This window comes from Crocuta crocuta, unplaced genomic scaffold (genome assembly GCF_008692635.1).
Source record: "Crocuta crocuta isolate KB4526 unplaced genomic scaffold, BGI_CrCroc_1.0 scaffold6, whole genome shotgun sequence".
Classification (NCBI taxonomy): Eukaryota; Metazoa; Chordata; class Mammalia; order Carnivora; family Hyaenidae; genus Crocuta; species Crocuta crocuta.
In genome coordinates this window covers 1,726,104-1,744,891 of record NW_027531917.1, presented here as the reverse complement: position 1 = coordinate 1,744,891, position 18,788 = coordinate 1,726,104, and the positions used below count along the sequence as shown (strand labels likewise).

At 36.7% G+C, this 18,788-nt stretch overlaps 1 protein-coding gene across 1 annotated transcript in view; it reads right to left on the bottom strand.

The window, feature by feature from the left end:
- Nucleotides 1-18,788, bottom strand: part of ZBTB11 (zinc finger and BTB domain containing 11) — a 33,221-nt gene that overhangs the window by 13,813 nt on the left and 620 nt on the right. Inside the window, exons 2-3 of the mRNA XM_077774888.1 lie at nucleotides 11,607-11,842; nucleotides 9,409-9,640 (exon numbers count right to left, since the gene is read on the bottom strand). Coding sequence (XP_077631014.1) covers nucleotides 9,409-9,640; nucleotides 11,607-11,842 — 468 coding nt within the window. The remainder of the gene's footprint in view (nucleotides 1-9,408; nucleotides 9,641-11,606; nucleotides 11,843-18,788) is intronic.

Here is an 18,788-nt window from a genome sequence, read left to right as displayed (position 1 = left end):
TAATTATTGCAGGCCATAAGATGTGTATCTCAACTACTCAACTCTGCCACCGTAGCTGAAAAAGTACGGCCACAGATAACATATACACAAATGAACATGGCTGCGTTCCAATATACTTTATTTACAAAAAGGAAGGGAAAGGAGGGTTACTCTGTGGGCTATAGTTTGTGTATTACTGGCCTAAGGAAGGAAATAATTACCATACACATGAAGTATTACATTTTTATTTTATGTGAGAAAATGAGATCAGTTTATTTCTAAGTTCTCAATAATTCACTATTTTACAAAAGCTATTAATATTCATAATTCAAAAATAAAAGTGTTATGTCCAACTCCATCTCCATAATCAGTATGAATAAGATTCTGTATAGCTTTCCAGAGCTTCCTTATACAATCAAGCAAATCTTATTCCTTCTTCTTACAGTAGTTGGCATATAATATACACTTATTCTTTGCCTTGCTTTTCTCATATCATAATTTAGCTTAAAGATCTTTTATGAAAATATAAAGAGCAACCTTTTAAAAGCCCACATTTGCTGTATCACTCAGTTTTGACTCAAGGTACATAAAATGTAGTCCTTTTATTGACGCAGATAAATGATGAACAAGGAAGAGAAGCCTTAAACTGTGATATATATCAGCAGTCCAGTTGAAAACTGAGGGCACTATATACATCAATATTATCATATGGATAATTCAGCCATCCTAGCAAAGTTGGTAATTAAATAGGCTGAAGCTATGTTAATCCTGCTACAATTTATAAGAGCAGTTAAATAAGCTTGAGTAAGTATTTAAGAAAGAGAGAGAGAGAAAGAAAGAAAGAAAGAAAGAAAGAAAGAAAGAAAGAAAGAAAACCAACAAAAAAAATACATTTTGATCTTTTACTATACCTTTTTAATTTCTAAATTTGAAGTTCTAAGAAAAATATCCCATGAAAGAATTAACACTGTTCCACGTAACAGTTTGAATATGTAACACAATTTTTTCAAGGACACAAATCATAGGTTTACCATAAAATACAAAAACACAAAGAAAAATAAAAAAATAAAAATCATTCATAATTTTGTCAAGAGGGAATAGGTAGATAATTTCAGTATCTTGTTCTTACCCTTAGCCTTTTTACATACAATGTACACACTTTGCAAGACATTTCAACCAAAATGTCAACAATTTTGCAAGATAATAAAGTTCCAGAGATCCATTACACAATAATGTGAACACAGTTAACATTCCTGAACTGTATACTTAAATTTCATTGGGGGGGGGGGGCGGGGAGGGCATGGTTGGCTCAGTTGTTAAATGTCCGGCTTCAGCTCAGGTCATGATCTCACAGGTCGTGAGTTTTTGAGTTCGAGCCCCACATCACACTCTCTGCTCAGCACAGAACCTGCTTCGGGTTCTGTCTCTCTGCCCCTCCCCTGCTCACGCTTGCTCTCTCTCCCTCTCAAAAATAAACATTAAAAAAATCATTAAAAGGGTAAATTTTATATTGTGTTGCCAAAATTAAAAACTAAAAAAAGAAAAAAAATGGACAACAATGGTTGGTAATAGAGAGTATTAGGGAATGTGATAAAAAAGACAGGTTTGCCCTTTGATCTGTGAACTGGACTCTGGGCACTCAAAGGCTCCTCGCCTTCTTCCCTGTCACTTGCCTTTCCTGCTCCCAGAGGATGCTCTAAGGACATAACCTTGGGATAGTCATGTGATACTGAAAATATCTACACAGAATGTGTGACTGGACCCAGTTAAAGCCTCTTAGAAACTTTTAAGATTTAGTGGGCAGGTGCGCAGATCCATTCATCTTGCTGCCACCTCAGATAAGGTGCCCTCTGCTTGTGAAAATGGCCACCTACCAACCTGGAATGGCCTGTTTCTTTGGTCTCTACATGCCTTTTGAGTACAGGGGCCAATTTCATATTACACCAGGAAAGCTCATGGGAGAGATATGAACCAACAGATAGAAGAATTATGACAGGGACTTCCATATCCAACAGTATGGCAGACTAACATACCCTAATTTGACCCAATTACTTAAAAAAAATAGAAGATAAAAATTTTTTAAAGTATTATTTTAAATATACTTGGTGCCCCAGCACTGAGTGAAACAGGCAAGAAATCCTTCCTGATTAGTCATGACCTCAAACCAGGCTTAATCTGGTAGGATTTTTTGTTGAATATATAGCACTTTGGTGCTCAAAAAAATCCTCAGGCTCAGAATTTAAAGCAGTCCCAGACTGGTAATGCCCTCAGAATCTTAACCAAATGTTTCCTCTGCGGAAAACGCTTTCAACCCCAAACTCAGTTTCCCACAAAGTTCTGAAGAATATGAATTCAGTGTGTACATATATATATTTTTAAATTACAAACAAGGCACTATGAACAAGAGCTAGTGGAAACAAACAGCATGAATCAAACCAACAAAGTTTTTAAGTGTTGCTATGATCACATACAGAAAAGTCAAGTGTGGCATACAGTAAAGAGCAAAAGGTCATAGTAAGAAGTCCTTTAAGAGACACCTGAAAAGGAACTACACAGAACCTCTAAAAAATGGAAAAGAGGGATGCCTGGCTGGCTCAGTCAGCAAAGCATGTGACTCCTGATCTCATGTATGTGAATTCAAGCCCCATGTTGGACAAAGAGTTTACTTAAAAAAATAAATAAAATAATTAAAAAATAAAAATAGAAAAGAGACTGGAATAAAAAAGTTCAATAAATGAATTTAACAGCAAATTAAAGAGTGGGTGAGCTAAAAATTTCCAAAATAATGTACATGAAGATAACGAAAATATATAAGAGAAATTAAGAGACACAGAATATAAAATGAGAATGTCAGGGCACCTAAGTGGCTCAGTCGGTTAAGTGTCCGACTTCGGNAGTTTCTCTCTCTCTCAGAAATAAATAAAACATTGAAAAACTAAATAAATAAAATGAGAATGTCTATCTAACTGGAGTTTCAGAAAAGGAGAAAAGAGGAATTGAGGCAGAAACAATTTTTGAAAAGTTACTGGCTGAAACTTTTTCTCAACTGACTAAAGACAATTTTCTCAATTGCTGGGTTCAGGAAGTCTAACAATTTCTATGTAGGACAGTTAAAAGTCAAAGATTCTCATACTGGATTAAGAACAAAATCCAGGGGCACTCTNTTTTTAAAAAAAAAAAAAAAAAAAAAAAAAAAAAAAAATTTTCCTAAAAAAAAAAAAAAAAAAAAGAACAAAATCCAGGGGCGCCTGGTTGGTTCAGTTGGTTAAGTGTCTGACTTCGGCTCGGGTCATGATCTTGCAGTCTGAGGGTTCAAGCCCCACGTCAGGCTCCGTGCTGACAGCTCGGAGCCTGGAGCTTGCTTCAGATTCTGTGTCTCCCTCTCTCTCTGTTCCTCCCCTGCTCACACTCTCTCTCTCTCTCAAGGATAAAGATTAAAAAAATTTTAAAAAAAAGAACAAAATCCAGAAATGATGATGTTTAAAGAGAAATCTAAAATCTTAAGATACAAAAAGGTTGAAAAATAAAAGATGGAAGAAAGATACCCTAGGCAAATAATTATGAAAGTATTGTTACATGTCCAAAAAACATTTACTAAAGCAGTCAAAACAGAAAAATAAAAAATATTGTTTACAAGATTTTAATGGTAAAAAGTATTCCAAAAGATAAAAAGGGCCATTACATAATGACAAAAGGAAATCCTAAACTTTTTTGCATCTAATAACATGTCCTCAAGATATGTAAAACAAAAGCTGAAGAAACTCAGTAACAAAGGAATCACACTAGTTAACACTCTAAAGCACCTCTGTCTATAACTGATAGATCCAGGGGCACCAGTGTGGCTCAGGGCATGATCTCATGGTTCGTGGGTTTGGGCCTCGCATGGGCCTCTGCATTGACAGTGTAGAGCCTACTTAGGATTCTCTCTTTCTCTGCCCCTCCCCTGCTCAACACTCTCATGCATAGGAGCTTTCTCTCTCTCAAAACAAATAAACTTCAAATAAAAACCTGAAAGATCACGCACACAAAATAATCAGTAGAGAATTAACAAGCTACAATATATTGAAATATTGCTTCCAACTGAAAACATTTACATTCGATTCAAGCAAAATGAAACTTATAAAAATAGACCACATGTAGGATTAAAAGCAACAAATCTGCAGTATTAAAGAGAAATTTATAGCCTGCAATACTGAAAACTAGAAAGTTGGAAAGGATGGGAGTTAATGGGTTAAGCACTANAAAGTAACAGGGGCTCCTGACTCAGTTGGTAGAGCACGTGACTCTTGATCTCAGGGTTTTAAGTTTGAACCCCATGTTGCCTGAAGACCTTACTTTGTTTTGTTTACTTATTTACTTGCATGTGTGCAGGTGAGGGAGGGGCAGAGAGAATCTTAAGCTTGCTCCGTATCCAATGCCAGGGCCTTGGGCTCAGTAGATCTTGATCTCAGGACTGGGAGATCATGACCTGAGCCAAAATCAAGAGTTGGACACTCAACAGACTGAATCACCCAGGCACCTGAAGAGTTTACTTAAAAAAAAAAAGAGAGAGAGAGAGAGAATAATGTTCAAATATGGTAAAAGGAAGATTAATGTAACTGTTCTTCAAAAGGTATGTTAAGAAAAATTAGTCAAAACTTTGTAAGAGGTAAAAAAAAAAAGACTACCAGGTACTAAGAGCAGTGTTATTGTACCTGTACCACTGATTGGCTGAAAGAATTTTTTCTTCAAATTCTATTAAAAAGTTTTAGCATCTTACTGGTTTCCTCAGTTATTTACATAAAAATCTTGGATTATATATATGCATAAAAGTCAATTCTTTAACTTTAAAAAACTCATATTTTGGCTCAGTGATAAGCCAAGTTTTTCTGTAAAGAGCCAGATAAACAATATGTTAGGCTTTAGGGGTCGCTGGTTTATGTAGGAATTTTTCAATTCTGCCTTTATAAGCTCAAAAGCAGCCACAGACAAGGAAAATGAATGGGTGTGGCTGTCCCCAATAAAACTTTATTTACAAAAACAGGCAGTGGGCCAAAATTGGCAAAAGAAAAATAAAAAAAAGAATCAGTAAACATCTAGTAAAAGAAAATGTAAGGGAAAAGAAAGAAAGGAAGGAAGGGAAGAAGGAGAAAGGAAGAAGGAAAGAAAAGAAAGAAAGGGCACCTGGTTGGCTCAGTCAGTCATGAGACTCTTGATCTTGGGATCCTAAGTTCAAGCCCCAGCCTACAATGGGTGTAGAGCTTACATTTAAAAAAAGAAAGAAAGAAAAGGTTAAGAAATGAGAGAAAAGGCACAAATAACCAATCTACACTGACAGGAAATGTGTAGAAGACAGTAGTATTTAAAATTTGAATTAAATTTTATGCCAATAAACTTGAAAATTTAGATGAAATGAACCAAATTCTGGCAAAAATGTAACTTTCTATAAATAACTCAAGATGAAATAGAGAATTGAATAATTCTTTAACCATTAAACATGTCAGATTAGTACTTAAAAATCTTCCCCACAACTCCATTACAGGCCCAGGTAATTTTAGCTACCATTCTACCAAACATTCAAGAAACAGATATCTCTAATCACACAGTAACTATTTCAGTGTATCTAAAAAATGAAGGGAGTATATATTTTATAAGACTAGACCAACTGTGATATTAAAACATGAAATAGTATGAAAAAGAAAAAAGAATTAATTATTCATGAATATACATGAAAACATTCTAGACAACAGTAATTAACCAAACAGCAATTTATAAAAAATGTGATATAACATGACAGAACTGGATTTATTTCAAGAATGAAAAACTGGTTTAACAGAAAATCACTGTAATTTCCACATTAACAGAATGGTAAAAATAAAGATGGTTTCAATAAATACCGAAAAAAATATGTGATAAATCAACACTGTGAAAGAAGGTCATCAGGAAGACTTGACTTCCAGCAGACCCTTCAGCTGGACGCAGGGAACTGGAGGCTCCCTGCCCCTCCCCTGTTACTGGAATGTGTTTCACATGAACGCTCTATTCCCAGAAGCTGCTCCAAGAATACAGCTTTGAGACAGAAATGTGGTATTGAGGCTATCTGGACTGGGTACATGACTGAGCCCAGTTAAGGCCTCCTGTATACATGACAGTTACCTAAACATAGTTAAGGTCTGTATATAAACTTTTACTTACGATTCTGGCATAGAGATCTACTCATCCTGCAGCCACCCAGGACAATCCTCATTCAGAAGTTCCCTTGTTTATGAAACCTGCCACCTACCCATCTGGAGTGGTCTCTTTCTTCAGCCTCTTCCTGCCCTCTGTGTACAGAGGGGCAGTGTTATTTACATGTTTTAAGTTTATTTATTTTGAGAGAGAGTGCATGTGTGACAGGAGAGGGGAGAGAGGGAGAGGGAGGAAGAGAGAGAGACAGAGAGAACATCCCAAGCAGGCTCCGAATTTTCATTGTAGAGCCTGACATGGGGCTCGATCTTAAGAACCATGAGATCATTGACCTGACAAAAAATCAAGAGCCGGACACTTAACTGACTGAGCCATCCAGGCACCCCATACATGGGGCACAGTTTTAGATTATGCTTTAGAACCTCCGCAGGGAGTTACAAACCAACACCATTTTTAGAGAGAATTTCCTTAATGTTAAAGAGGTAAAGAGTTATCTATTAAAACATTTACCAAATGATACTTCATGGTAAAAAAGCATTTTCTTTAGAAACGGGAAAGTAGTAAGTGAACACTCTATTACTACTTCTATTCAACTGTATTTTTTTGAGGTCCAGGACAGCACTGTAAAGCAAGAAAACAATTTCAAAATATAAAGACTAGAAAGGTAGAAACAAAACCATTACTATTAGCAAATAATATATTTTTTATATGGAAAACCTCAAAGAATCCATAAATGCTAAGGGAATTGGCAGTATTGCTGTATATATATAGTATATAAAATACACACCACAAATAAATCTGAAATTACATAATTTTAAGAAAAAAATATAATAGTTTCGAAACATATAAAGTACCCTAGAATAATCCTACAAAGATGTTTGAGACTGTTATGGGAACATCTCTAAAACTTTATTCATTCAATGTAATCTCTATCAAAATACAGTATTTTGTGTGTGTACTTTACAAGTGCTTTTATAGTTTATATGGAAGACCAAAGGGTTATGAACTGAACACCCACCTGCGTAACAGAAGTAAGAGACTTTTCTTAGTATAGAGCTAAGGTAATTAAGATCAAGTGAAAATACCATAAAAGAGACCACCTATAGACTAGAACAATGCCTAGAATTGGTACCAAATATGTGGAAATTTGTTTTGTAAGAGAATTTTGTGTCATCAACTGGCAAGAAGAGGACGGAGTTTTTCACTAAAGGTTCTGAGACAAGCAATGATCAAAATGAGGGGAAAATGAAGTCAAAGACCTATCTTACACCAATTAAAATAAATTCTGAATAGAATGAAAACTATAAACAAAAGAACAACTTTGAAAATTTAAAACAATCTATAGGGACGTCTGGGTGACTCAGTCGGTTAAGCGACTGACTTCGGCTCAGGTCATGATCTCACAGTTTGTGAGTTCAAGCCCCATGTCGGGCTCTGTGTTGAGAGCTCGCTAGGATCCTGGAACCTGCTTCAGATTCTGTGTCTCCTTCTCTCTCTGCCCCTCCCCCACTTGTGTTCTCTCTCTGACTCTCAAAAACAAATAAATGTTAACAACAACAAAAAAACCCAATAACCTATAAACATAGCTTTGACTTTCTACAGAAAAATTTTTTTACAAGCATTAACAAAAGAAAACAATGATTAATTCAACTACGTTAACTAGGTAATTAAAAAAGATACACATTTTTTTATTCTGTATACATATTTTACACTCTTCACTTAATATCTGAACCAAGTAAAATTTATTTATTTAACCTATTAACTTACATTATATTTGCTGGACAATATGTAAACACAAGCATAAAGAATGAAGAACAAATGAGGAATGTTGTGGGAATAATAGGAGGCTGCACTGCACTTAATATGGGGCAGTTACTTCTTTTGCTATAAGCTGCTGAGAAACTGAAAAAGCAATACTCATACACTTCTCTCTTTCTACTTCAGATACATGAAAGATAAAAAAAATTCCAAAGCTAACTTATGTCAAAAGACTATATCCGTGGTACCTAGGTGGCTCAGTCGGTTGAGTGTCTGACTTCGGCTTAGGTCCTTAACTTACAGTTCATGGGTTCCAGCCCCCCAGGAGACTTTTGCGCAGACAGTGTGGAGACTGCTTCAGATTCTCTGTCTCCTTCCCTCTCTGCCCCTCCCCCACTTGTGCACACTTTCTCTCTCTCTCAAAAATAAACATTAAAAAAACCTACAACTATATCCATGATGAGTTTTATTATTCAGAGGACCCAGTAGAAGACATATTTTCTCTTGAGTCACCAAACCCAGAACAAAGTAAATTATCACTAATCTAAAATGTAATAATACAATTCTATGATCCATGAAAGTTTTTGCTCACCATTATATCCCCATACCTAGGCTAGCTCCTCACACATAGTGGATGCTTAATACATATTTTCTAATAATTAAACACATAGCTACTGCTAAGGAAAAATACATGTATTTGTCTTCCCAGAAGAAGAGAGTTTAAAAAGCGTAAGGTAGAAAAGGATCAGTGGTTAACTAGGTAAGTATTTATAAATCTGGATAAAGTTACTTTTTTTGTTTCAGAAAAGGGAAATGATATTTCACACAGTCATGTCAGTAATTCAGTAATCAAGAGTTAACAGTAAGTTAATATTATGAGAAATGTATAAATAAGGTTACCTATTTTAATTCTTCCTAAATTTTCATTTGTTGACTCCTAAGCCAATATATAAATTCTAGTGAGTCAAAAGAAAGTCAAATTATTCATTTATAGTAACAATAATAAAATCAAAGAAAAGAAGCCACACCTGGAATTTTGGTTATTGTACATCAACAGTTTGATTACTGAACCTAATGAACTCTAATAATTAATTTTAAACAATAAAAAACAGACCTACAAAAGTGTTCTATTATTACATGTTCCACAACACAGATACAGGCAATCAATTTTTTTTAACAAACAATTTTAAGTAACATATTCACTTAGTGTAATATAGCACTGATGCAGTTATGTATTTCTCTCAAACTGTTTTTAGCCATGTAAAGGTCAGAAATTTTTCTACCACTACATCTGTCTCACCTAAGAGGTAGTGACAGAAAATGACAGCATTTCTCAGAACCATACCTTGGAAAGCTTGAGGAAGGACTTTTTCAATTCACCTTAGTCTGCTGCTCTAAGTGGGCTTCTCCCACTGCAGCACACACCCTGAGTTTCTAAGACATACACACACCCATCTTCTAGTAGGTACTTATACACAAAAAGCAACAGTATTAGAAAATACTTACCAGAAAGATCCACCACTGCCTCATGACTGGAAACAGCTCCTTTCTCAATAAAAAGATCTCGAAAATATTCACTATTAGCTGACAAAACAGATTTATGAGCTTTGTACTCCTCTCCCTCAATTAACAAAGTAACATCACAGAACTGGTTGGAGAGTCTCTGTTCGTTGAGCTGCTTTAAGACAGCCTGACAATGTTTTGGAGAAGAACGTTTCACCACTCCTTTGGTGTCAACCTATCAAAATAAGTTGAAGATCAAGAGTTATATTATATATTATCTGTATTTCTACCTTTAACAGAACTTAAAATGTGACACATTATTCACTTTTATTTACTTATTTATTTTCTGAAAAATTTTTAAATGTTTTATTTATTTCTGAGAGAGAGAGAGAGAGAGAGAGAGAGAGAGAGAGATACAGCGTGAGCAGGGGACGGACAGAGAGAGAGGGAGACACAGAATCTGAAACAGGCTCCAGGCTCTGAGCTGGCTGTCAGCACAGAGCCCGATGCGGGGCTTGAACCCACGAACCATGAGATCATGACCTGAGCCGAAGTCAGATGCTTAACCGACTGAGCCACCCAGGCGCCCCAATTATTCACTTTTAAAGGCACCACTAATTAATATGAAGAAATAGCCAGATACTCTTTATTACCTATATGTTTAAATAAAAAGATCATTCTCACTATTTTCTGCTATGTTCCTGCATCTCACTTCTTGCTGCCTCTTCTTACTAGTCAGAAACTTAATGATGTATGAAAGTAATGCGGGTAAAATACAAAGACCTAGCTATTTTTTTTTTTAATGTTTATTCATTTTTGAGAAAGAGAGATTGTAAGTGGGGGAAGTCTAGAGAGAGGAGGACAGAGGATCCAAAGCAGGCTCTATGGTGACAGCAGTGAGCCTGATGTAGTGATCCCACTAACCATGAGATCATGACCTGANGCTCGAACCCATGAACCGTGAGATCATGACCTGAGCTGAAGTTGGACGCTTAACCGACTGAGCCACTCAGGCGCCCCACCAATTTTTTTTTTAATGTTTATTTTTGAGAGAGAGAACACAAAGCAGGGCTTGAACTCACAGACTGTGAGATCATGATCCAAGCTGAAGCTGGACACTTAACTGACTGAGCCACCCAGGTGCCCCAAGACCTAGCCAGTTTATTTTACCTTGTTTCATGACCTAAAGATTGCTTCCAGAAACATACTGTCTACCTGTACCAATATACCATTTATTTATTTATTTATTTATTTATTTATTTATTTAATCTTCAGAATGAGAGAAGAAGAGAGCAGGGGAGGGGGCAGAGAGAGAGGAAGAGAGAGAATCCCAAGAAGGCTCTACACTGTCAGTACATAGCGCAACATGGGCCTCAATCTCATGAACCTCAAGATCAGGAGCTGAAATGAAGAGTCCAACACTTAACCCACTGAGCTACCGAGGTGGCCCCACCAATATACCATTTAAAAAGGCAGGAAGCGGGCGCCTGGGTGGCTTAGTCAGTTAAGCATCTGACTTTGGCTCATGTCATGATCTCACACTTCTTGAGTTCAAGTCCCATATGTGGCTCTCTGCTCTCAGCACAGAGCCCACTTCAGATCCTCTGTCTTCCTCTCTCTGCTCCTCCTCTGCTCTTGTGGGCACGTACATGTGCTCTCTCAAAAATAAACAAACATTTAAAAAATAAAATAAGGCAGGAAGAATGATTAACAAACCAACAACCTACATTCTAAAGAGAATTAACTACAGGAATATTTATGATTAATGAAAAAGCAATATTAGCATACTTTTAGTGTATGTAATACAGAGTGTATTACCTAAGACAAAGATTTACTTAAATTTTCTTTTTTTTTTTTTTAAATGTTTATTTATTTCTAGGAGACAGAGAGAGAGACAGCATGAGCAGGGGAAGGTCAGAGCGAGAGGTAGTCACAGACTGAAACAGGCTCCAGGCTCTGAGCTGGCTGTCAGCACAGAGCCCGACGCGGGGCTCGAACCCACAAACCGCGAGATCATGACCTAAGCGAAAGTCGGCCGCCTAACCGACTAAGCCACCCAGGCGCCCCAGATTTACTTAAATTTTCAACGTCAGTGCCAAGAGTCAAGCAGCTTCGGTACTTTAAGAAAAAATTCAGGAAGATTACAAATATACTAATACGTTAACTACAAATGTAAAAGCTGAATGGAAAGTTCTACTTACAAATACAAGTTCATGTTTGGATACTGGCTTCTTTTTTGCAGGCTTGGAGGCTGTAGTTGGAGCTGAAGTAAAATTGCTCAGATCATCCTCTGATTCATTACTTTCTTCTCCAGACTCAAGGTCTAGTCCCAATTCTTCTAACATTTCTGAAGTATCTGATATTGGACGGGAACGATCTAGTTTTTCCTGGCATTTGCTACACTGTTTAATGTAATCTTTCACTTGCTTTAATATACCTAGAATACAAATAAAAATTAACAAGTCAAATTTAATACTGTTGTCATTTGAAATTATTTTTGGTTATTTAATCTATAAAAAACTGGTGCTCCAAAATATGTAACAGTGATTTCTTTAGAATGCAAGGTACATTTTTTTCATAGATATAAGGTTATATATGATGGTTTGTTTCCATGCTGATTTTGCTGATTTCTAGTTATTTGCTTCCCCCCCATATGATTACATACCAGTACCCATTTCCATGTGAGCTGCAACTCATTCATGCTACAGAAATTATATGAAAATGCCAATATGATCTTCATGAACAATAATATGATGTGATTACCACTCTGCCCTACTAACAACAGGCCTGATCATGCAATTTGCTTTGGTCAAATGGAATATAAATAAATACAATGTGTGCCATGTCACAGAAACATTAAGAGGCACTTTTTCTCATCAGTACTCTGATCTTTGTCCCTTCTCTCAAATAACAGCATGTTCCAGATGGATGCCACCATTTAGCCTGAATTGCAGATGAAAAGACAGGTGGAGTGAATTTGCAACCTGAACTACAATCACAACTTGTAATGAGAGTGTAAAATAAATCTCATTTTTGAAAGCTAAGAGATTTTAGCGTTGTATGAAATGACAGTTTTTGTTTTGTTTTGAGTGCTAGGCACATAGCAGGACACAGTATTTTTTTTTTAAAGTTTATTTATTTTGAGAGAGAGAGAAAGCACGAGTGGGGGAGGGGCAGAGAGGCAGAGAGAGAGAGAGAGAGAGAGAGAGAGAATTCCAAGCAAGTTCCACACTGTCAGCACAGACCTGATGCAGGACTCTATCTCATGAACCATGAGATCATGACCTGAGCATAAATCAAGAGTCAGAAGCTTAACCAACTGAGCCACCCAGGCCCCCAGAGCATACACAATCTTAACAAAAGTTGCTTGTACACAATCCACTCACAAAACCCTATTGTGAATTTCAACTTGTAATTCAGCATGTCAGGGCGGGGCAAGGAGCAGGGAGAATGCTTACACATACCATCTTCCTTGTAAGGTAGGACCAATTAACTATCATTCTACAAATGAGAAGAATGAAGCCTAAGAGGTAAGAAACTTGTCCAAAGTTGCAACTAGTAAAAACTTCATAACTGGGTCTCCAAAAGCCACATGATTTTCAGTATATTATACTACTTACCCAGGAATACATTTGTCATCATTGTGTCAGAAAATTCTCCCCCTACAATCCCCACATAAAATACAAATGAAAAAAAAAAAGGCTCATTACTTAGCTAAAATGATACAGAGGTATATAGTAAGTTCCTGAAAACAATTTCAAGATGTCAAATTATACCATGGTTCCTTTTCAACCTTCAGATAACATTCAAGCAGCGTTCCTAAAATTGTATTATGTGCCATACTTACTAAAAAAGTATACACCAGACTAATTCACAAAATTATATTCTCATTTTACACACACATAATGGATATCATATTCAAAGCTCTAAGAGTTCTAAAGTGAAGACAGAGGTTTAAACTGAAATTTGCCAAATTTACTTATTCATAGATCCTTTTCCCACCTCCTCCCCCTCCCCGAACATAACTCAGAAAATACTTGGTCAGGATTAAATAATATTTCCATAAAAAGGCATTTACATGTATTTAGAGAATATATTCTAATGTCTGAAAATGCAAAGGTCAATAAAAGTCTATACCTGTATGAAGTATACAGTAAGAAGATGTTTAAAAATGATAAAAAGGCTGGGTGGATATATATTTTACATACAATTGAGGATAAATGGAGGTGCCTGGCTGGCTGAGTTTGTAGAGCATGCCACTTTTGATCTCGTGATCATGGGTTCAAGCCCCACACTGGGTGTAAAGCTTACTTAAAAACAAAAAAAGAAGAAAAGAGAAAGAAAAATGAAAAAGATGTTCATTCTCTTTGTAAAAAAAAAAAGAGTAAATGAGTTGGGGTGATGAAAAATTTCTGAAGAGTGATGATGGTCACATAATAATGTGAATGTACTCCATGCCCTGAACTTTACACTTAAAACAGTAAATTTTATACTGTGTATCTTACCACAATAAAAAAAAAAAAGCAAGAGAGTACAAATACAAACTTCCAACTATAAAGAAATCATGGAATAAATCATGGGGATGAAAAGTACAGCATGGACATTAAACAAAAAAACAAAAAAAAAAGGCACCTGGGTGGCTCAGTCAGTTAAGCGTCCAACTTTGGTTCAGGGCATGATCTCACAGTTTGTGGGTTCGAGCCCCGTGCCGGGCTCTGTGCTGACAGCTAGCTCAGAGCCAAGCCTGTTTCAGATTCTGTGTCTCCCTCTCTCTCTCTGACTCTTCCCTGCTCATGCTGTCTTCTCTCTCAGAAATAAATAAAACATTAAACAAAAAAAAGTACAGCATGGAGATATAATCAATAATATGGTAGTAACTTTCTATGGCAATAGATGGCACCTAAGCTTATCATGGTAAACATTTACTACGTATATAATTGTTGAATCACTATGCTATATACACCTGAAACTAATATATTGTATAATATTGTAGGCCAACTATACTTCAGTGAAAAGAATAAAAAGGTATATGAAAGGGAGATGACACATGTAATAGAATATATATTTAAAAGTAAAAGAAAAAAAATACTTAGAGGGGTGCCCTGGGTGGTTCAGTCCGTTAAACGCCCAACTTCAGCTCAGGTCATGATCTCACGGTTCGTGGGTTTGAGCCTGGCGTCGGGCTCTGTGCTGACAGCTAGCTCAGAACCTGGAGCCTGTTTCAGATTCTGTGTCTCCCTCTCTCTCTCTCTCTCTCTGACCCTCCCCTGCTCATGCTGTCTCTCTCTCTCCTCTCTCTTTCTCTCTCAGAAAATAAACTTAAAAAACATTAAAAAAACAGATTTAATGATTCAAAAACCTGACCTCTTTGGTTCATCCAGATTTAAGCTGAAAGACTGGCTCAAGTTAATCACTAAAAAGACATTAACGTATAAACACAGTTAATTTCCTACATGACTGCAAAGGATTGAAACTACTCATGCAGCAAAATCTGAACCCATGGCAAAACTAGCCAAACCTCTCTGTGCCTATGTGTCATCAATTGCAAAATGGGGATAACGGTACTTACACCATGGTGTTGTTACGATTAATGTTAAAATTTAAAAGCACTCTGAACACTATCTGACACACCGTAGCTACTATGTGTTTGTTAAATACAGCAATACTCACTGATCAACCTCTCTGGTACTTTTAAAAAAACAAAAACAAAAACCTCACATAAAACACCAAGTTACCATTAAAAGATTCTTCACTGAGCACAGAATCAAAACAAAGAAAGATGAAAGACTTTAGTGGGTAGTTCTCTAATAAAACAACTTGAGGAACAACTTCTCACTCTAGAGCAGGGTTTCTCAACCTCAGCAGTGTTGACACTGTGGGCCAGATGATTTCTTGCTGGTGGGGGGGAGGGGTGTAGAGGGCTGTCCTGTCCATTTTTACTGTATAATATTCAGATGCATTCCTAACCTCTACCCAACTGGATGTCAATAGCAACCCCTCAACCCACCACCTGTTATGACAACCATAATTGTCTCCAGACATAGCTAGACATTCCCTGGGAAGTAAAATCATTCCTGGGTCAAGAACCAATGCCTCAGAGATCTATTTGCCAAAATGAACAATTTGCTTCTATTGAGGAGCCTGAAATTAAGTCCTCCATTAAGAGCAACCTCTGGCTGCGGCTGCGTGCAGCCCAGTTCCAGGAGAAGCTTCAGCTGAAGCCACCCTCAGGACCACCCTTGGATCAGCCAATCAAAAGAAATGTGTAACATTCCTGTGGTCTGAGGGCTGGGAACTGCAGGTAGTTACTCTGTGCAAACCAGCCAATCACTCACCGCTTGCCTAAACCCCAGGTAGGCCCTTTGAGCTCACCTTATAATTGGTCATTTTCAAAGGATTCTCAAAGGTCATGATTGGGTCCCGCCAAAAGTAATGGACGCCTCACTGATACTGAATGGTCAAAACTATAACCATGGGTGTTGTTCAATTATGATTGGTGCTTATGTGATGATGTTATACGTACAACGTGTGCACTGTAACACCCTCATCCCTTACCCCATAAAAACCCTGCTCGCTATTGTTCAGGGCTTCTTCTTGCTGCCGCTCTGCCGGTATAGACGGGTGAGCCCCTGCTAGAGCTTATAATAAAGACCCTTATGTACTTGCATCAGTGTTGGCTCCTTGGAGGTCTCTGGGGACTCGCAATTCAGGCACAACACTATCAGCTGTTCAAGAGCCTCTCTTGCTGTCAGTTTTAGATACAATGACCACCCCCAGTTCAGGGGCTCTCAGTTCTAGTTCCATGCTATGTATTCTTCTGTTTTGTTTTCTTCAGAGAGGTTACAAGTGGTAAGTTATAGTTACAAAGGCGCAGTTTCTGGTGGATGTTCTAGAGATTACAAACTCTTCTAGACTCTGTAACAGCAGCATCCATTTATCCCATTATTCTAAACAAAAACAAGTCAGTTCTTAGGGTAGGGACTTCTGCAGGTAGCTAATTTGACCTATTACTTTTTTTTTTTTTTTTTGGCTAGTTTAATCTTTGTTTCCCCTCCTAATTTCTTTCTTCACATTCTGGAAGCATTTCACGGTAGATACCCATGCATCAGCATCTGATGGAGGCAGGGAAGAGAATCATTTTGAAGCTCGAGCACGTATAATATAAAATAAGAGGGCTTATGTGTGTGTTGGGGGGGAGGTGAGAGTAATTGTTAACATTTTACATACTGAAATTTGCTATATATAAACTTCTAGGCACTGAAAGACAGTTTTTCAACTGTGCTCAAAGGAGGAAAACTGCTACAAACTTGCCTGAACACTAGAATATATCTTATGACAGCAGCATTCCAAAAAAAAAGCAGAATAAATTATGAATCTCCGTAAATTGTCCTTGATACAACTTCTCACTCTGAAATAGTTCTTACTTTGGCATCTACAATGATCAAATCTTTTTTTTTTTTTTTACACAAATAGTTTATTGTCAAATTAGTTTCCACATACAATGATCAAATCTTACTAGTTTTCAGATAAACAGTCTACAAGGGCTTTGGAGTATATATCTCTCACATAGAAACAAGGAAACAACTCAAGTGTTAATATACTAAGTATCGATATGAATAGCTACTAATTGAGGGCAAATAAAATAAAATAAAAATAAAATGAATAGCTACTAACTGAGAGCAAACTTCTCAGATGCTTATTATGAATTATTTTATTATTATTATTTTTAAGCTTTATGCTTAATGTGGAGCTTGAACTCACAACCAAGAGTTATATGTATGCTCTACAGACTACACCAGCCAGGTGCTCCACATTAGTATTTTAAAGGAGGTATGACAAAAATAATAAAAGTAATGAGATCAAATAAAAACTCATTACATGTCAACAAAATAGCATTTTATAAAAAATCACTAATTTCCACATAAAAAATTAGTGAAAAGAGGGGTACTGCTTTACATTTTTGAATATCTTTTTAATGTGTGGTTTAACAGAAAACAGATTATCATATATGCTTTTGCAATCAATTTATTGCCATATATGACATGTCACATGGCCTCTGGAAAACTCCACTGCAGACTTGGAAAACAATGAGAAAAGAAGGCAAATAATGCCTTGGAATTATCATGAGAATAATTTTGACTTTGTGGATCTTCTGGAAGGATCTCAGGGTCTCCCTTGCCAGGGGTTCACTACCTTACTGATGACTGGTACTTCAAGAATAGCTGTTCTGGTTGTTTAATGACTTTTAAGTTTTACAATGGTAGACAAACCACAAATGGATATCTTTCATTTTTAAATTAAACATAAACATGGTCTCATTTTTTTTTTCTGTTTTTGTCTTTTAAGACCCTACACACCAAAAAACAAACACCCACCCCCCTTCTAAACTGCATTCAATATCATTCACATATCAGAATGAAAATTCTTAACACTAAACCCTTACAGCTCCATATTAACAGTGGTTAAAAGCATGAAATCACAAAGATCAGCTGTGTGACCTCTGACCTATATAACCACCTGGTGCTTTTAGTTTTCTCATGTGAAACAGAGATAAATGTTTCCATCTTACATGATTTTATTAAGTGAAAACAAATTAAGGGCTCAGATTATGCCTGCATGTTAAAAGTCTGATCAATGATACTTTTAGCTGTATTATAATTATTAACATGTCATAAGTATTTTAAAAAAAAATGTTTAAGTAATCTCTACCCCCAGAGTAGGGCTCGAACTCAGGACCCCTAGATCAAGAGTCACAAGCTCCACTGACTGAGCCAGCCAGGCTCCCAACATGTCATAAAGAATTAAACCTGAGACATTTGCTCAAGAAAACAACTGTCTGACCAAATTAGCCCTAACAAAACGCAGCAATTACTCCGTATTTATCCTTCACACTTTTGTCCCTTTAGAGGAATTTAATTCAAATTCTGCTTTAAAACAGAAAATAAGAGAATGCATTTAAGAAGAGAGCCGGGTCGTTTTTTGTTTTGTTTTGTTTTTGGAAAACACACAAGAACTCTTTAAGGAACAAAGGAAGGACTACCTAATAGTCTGTCAATTAGGCTTGATGACAAAGTTCAAGAACTGACTTCAGAAATTACTCCGTAGTCGAATTTCTTTAATCACGGATAAGCAACCCACACTAGTAATTTCCCCTGAGCCATAAGGAGACTGATGTTAAAGAATCCTTCCTTTAGCAAAACCTCTTATCAGGGCCTGCAAACTTTCACTAATTCTAAGTGAACAGTCTGAACGTGAATCAACTTTGTGGAGGATGAGGGCGGCAAAGAAGCCAAAGACCCTTGACCTCATTTCCTAACCTGGTTCCCAAGTGGTCAAAAAACTTCAGTATTTCCTGTTACAACCACAGTGACCTTAGTGTCAGG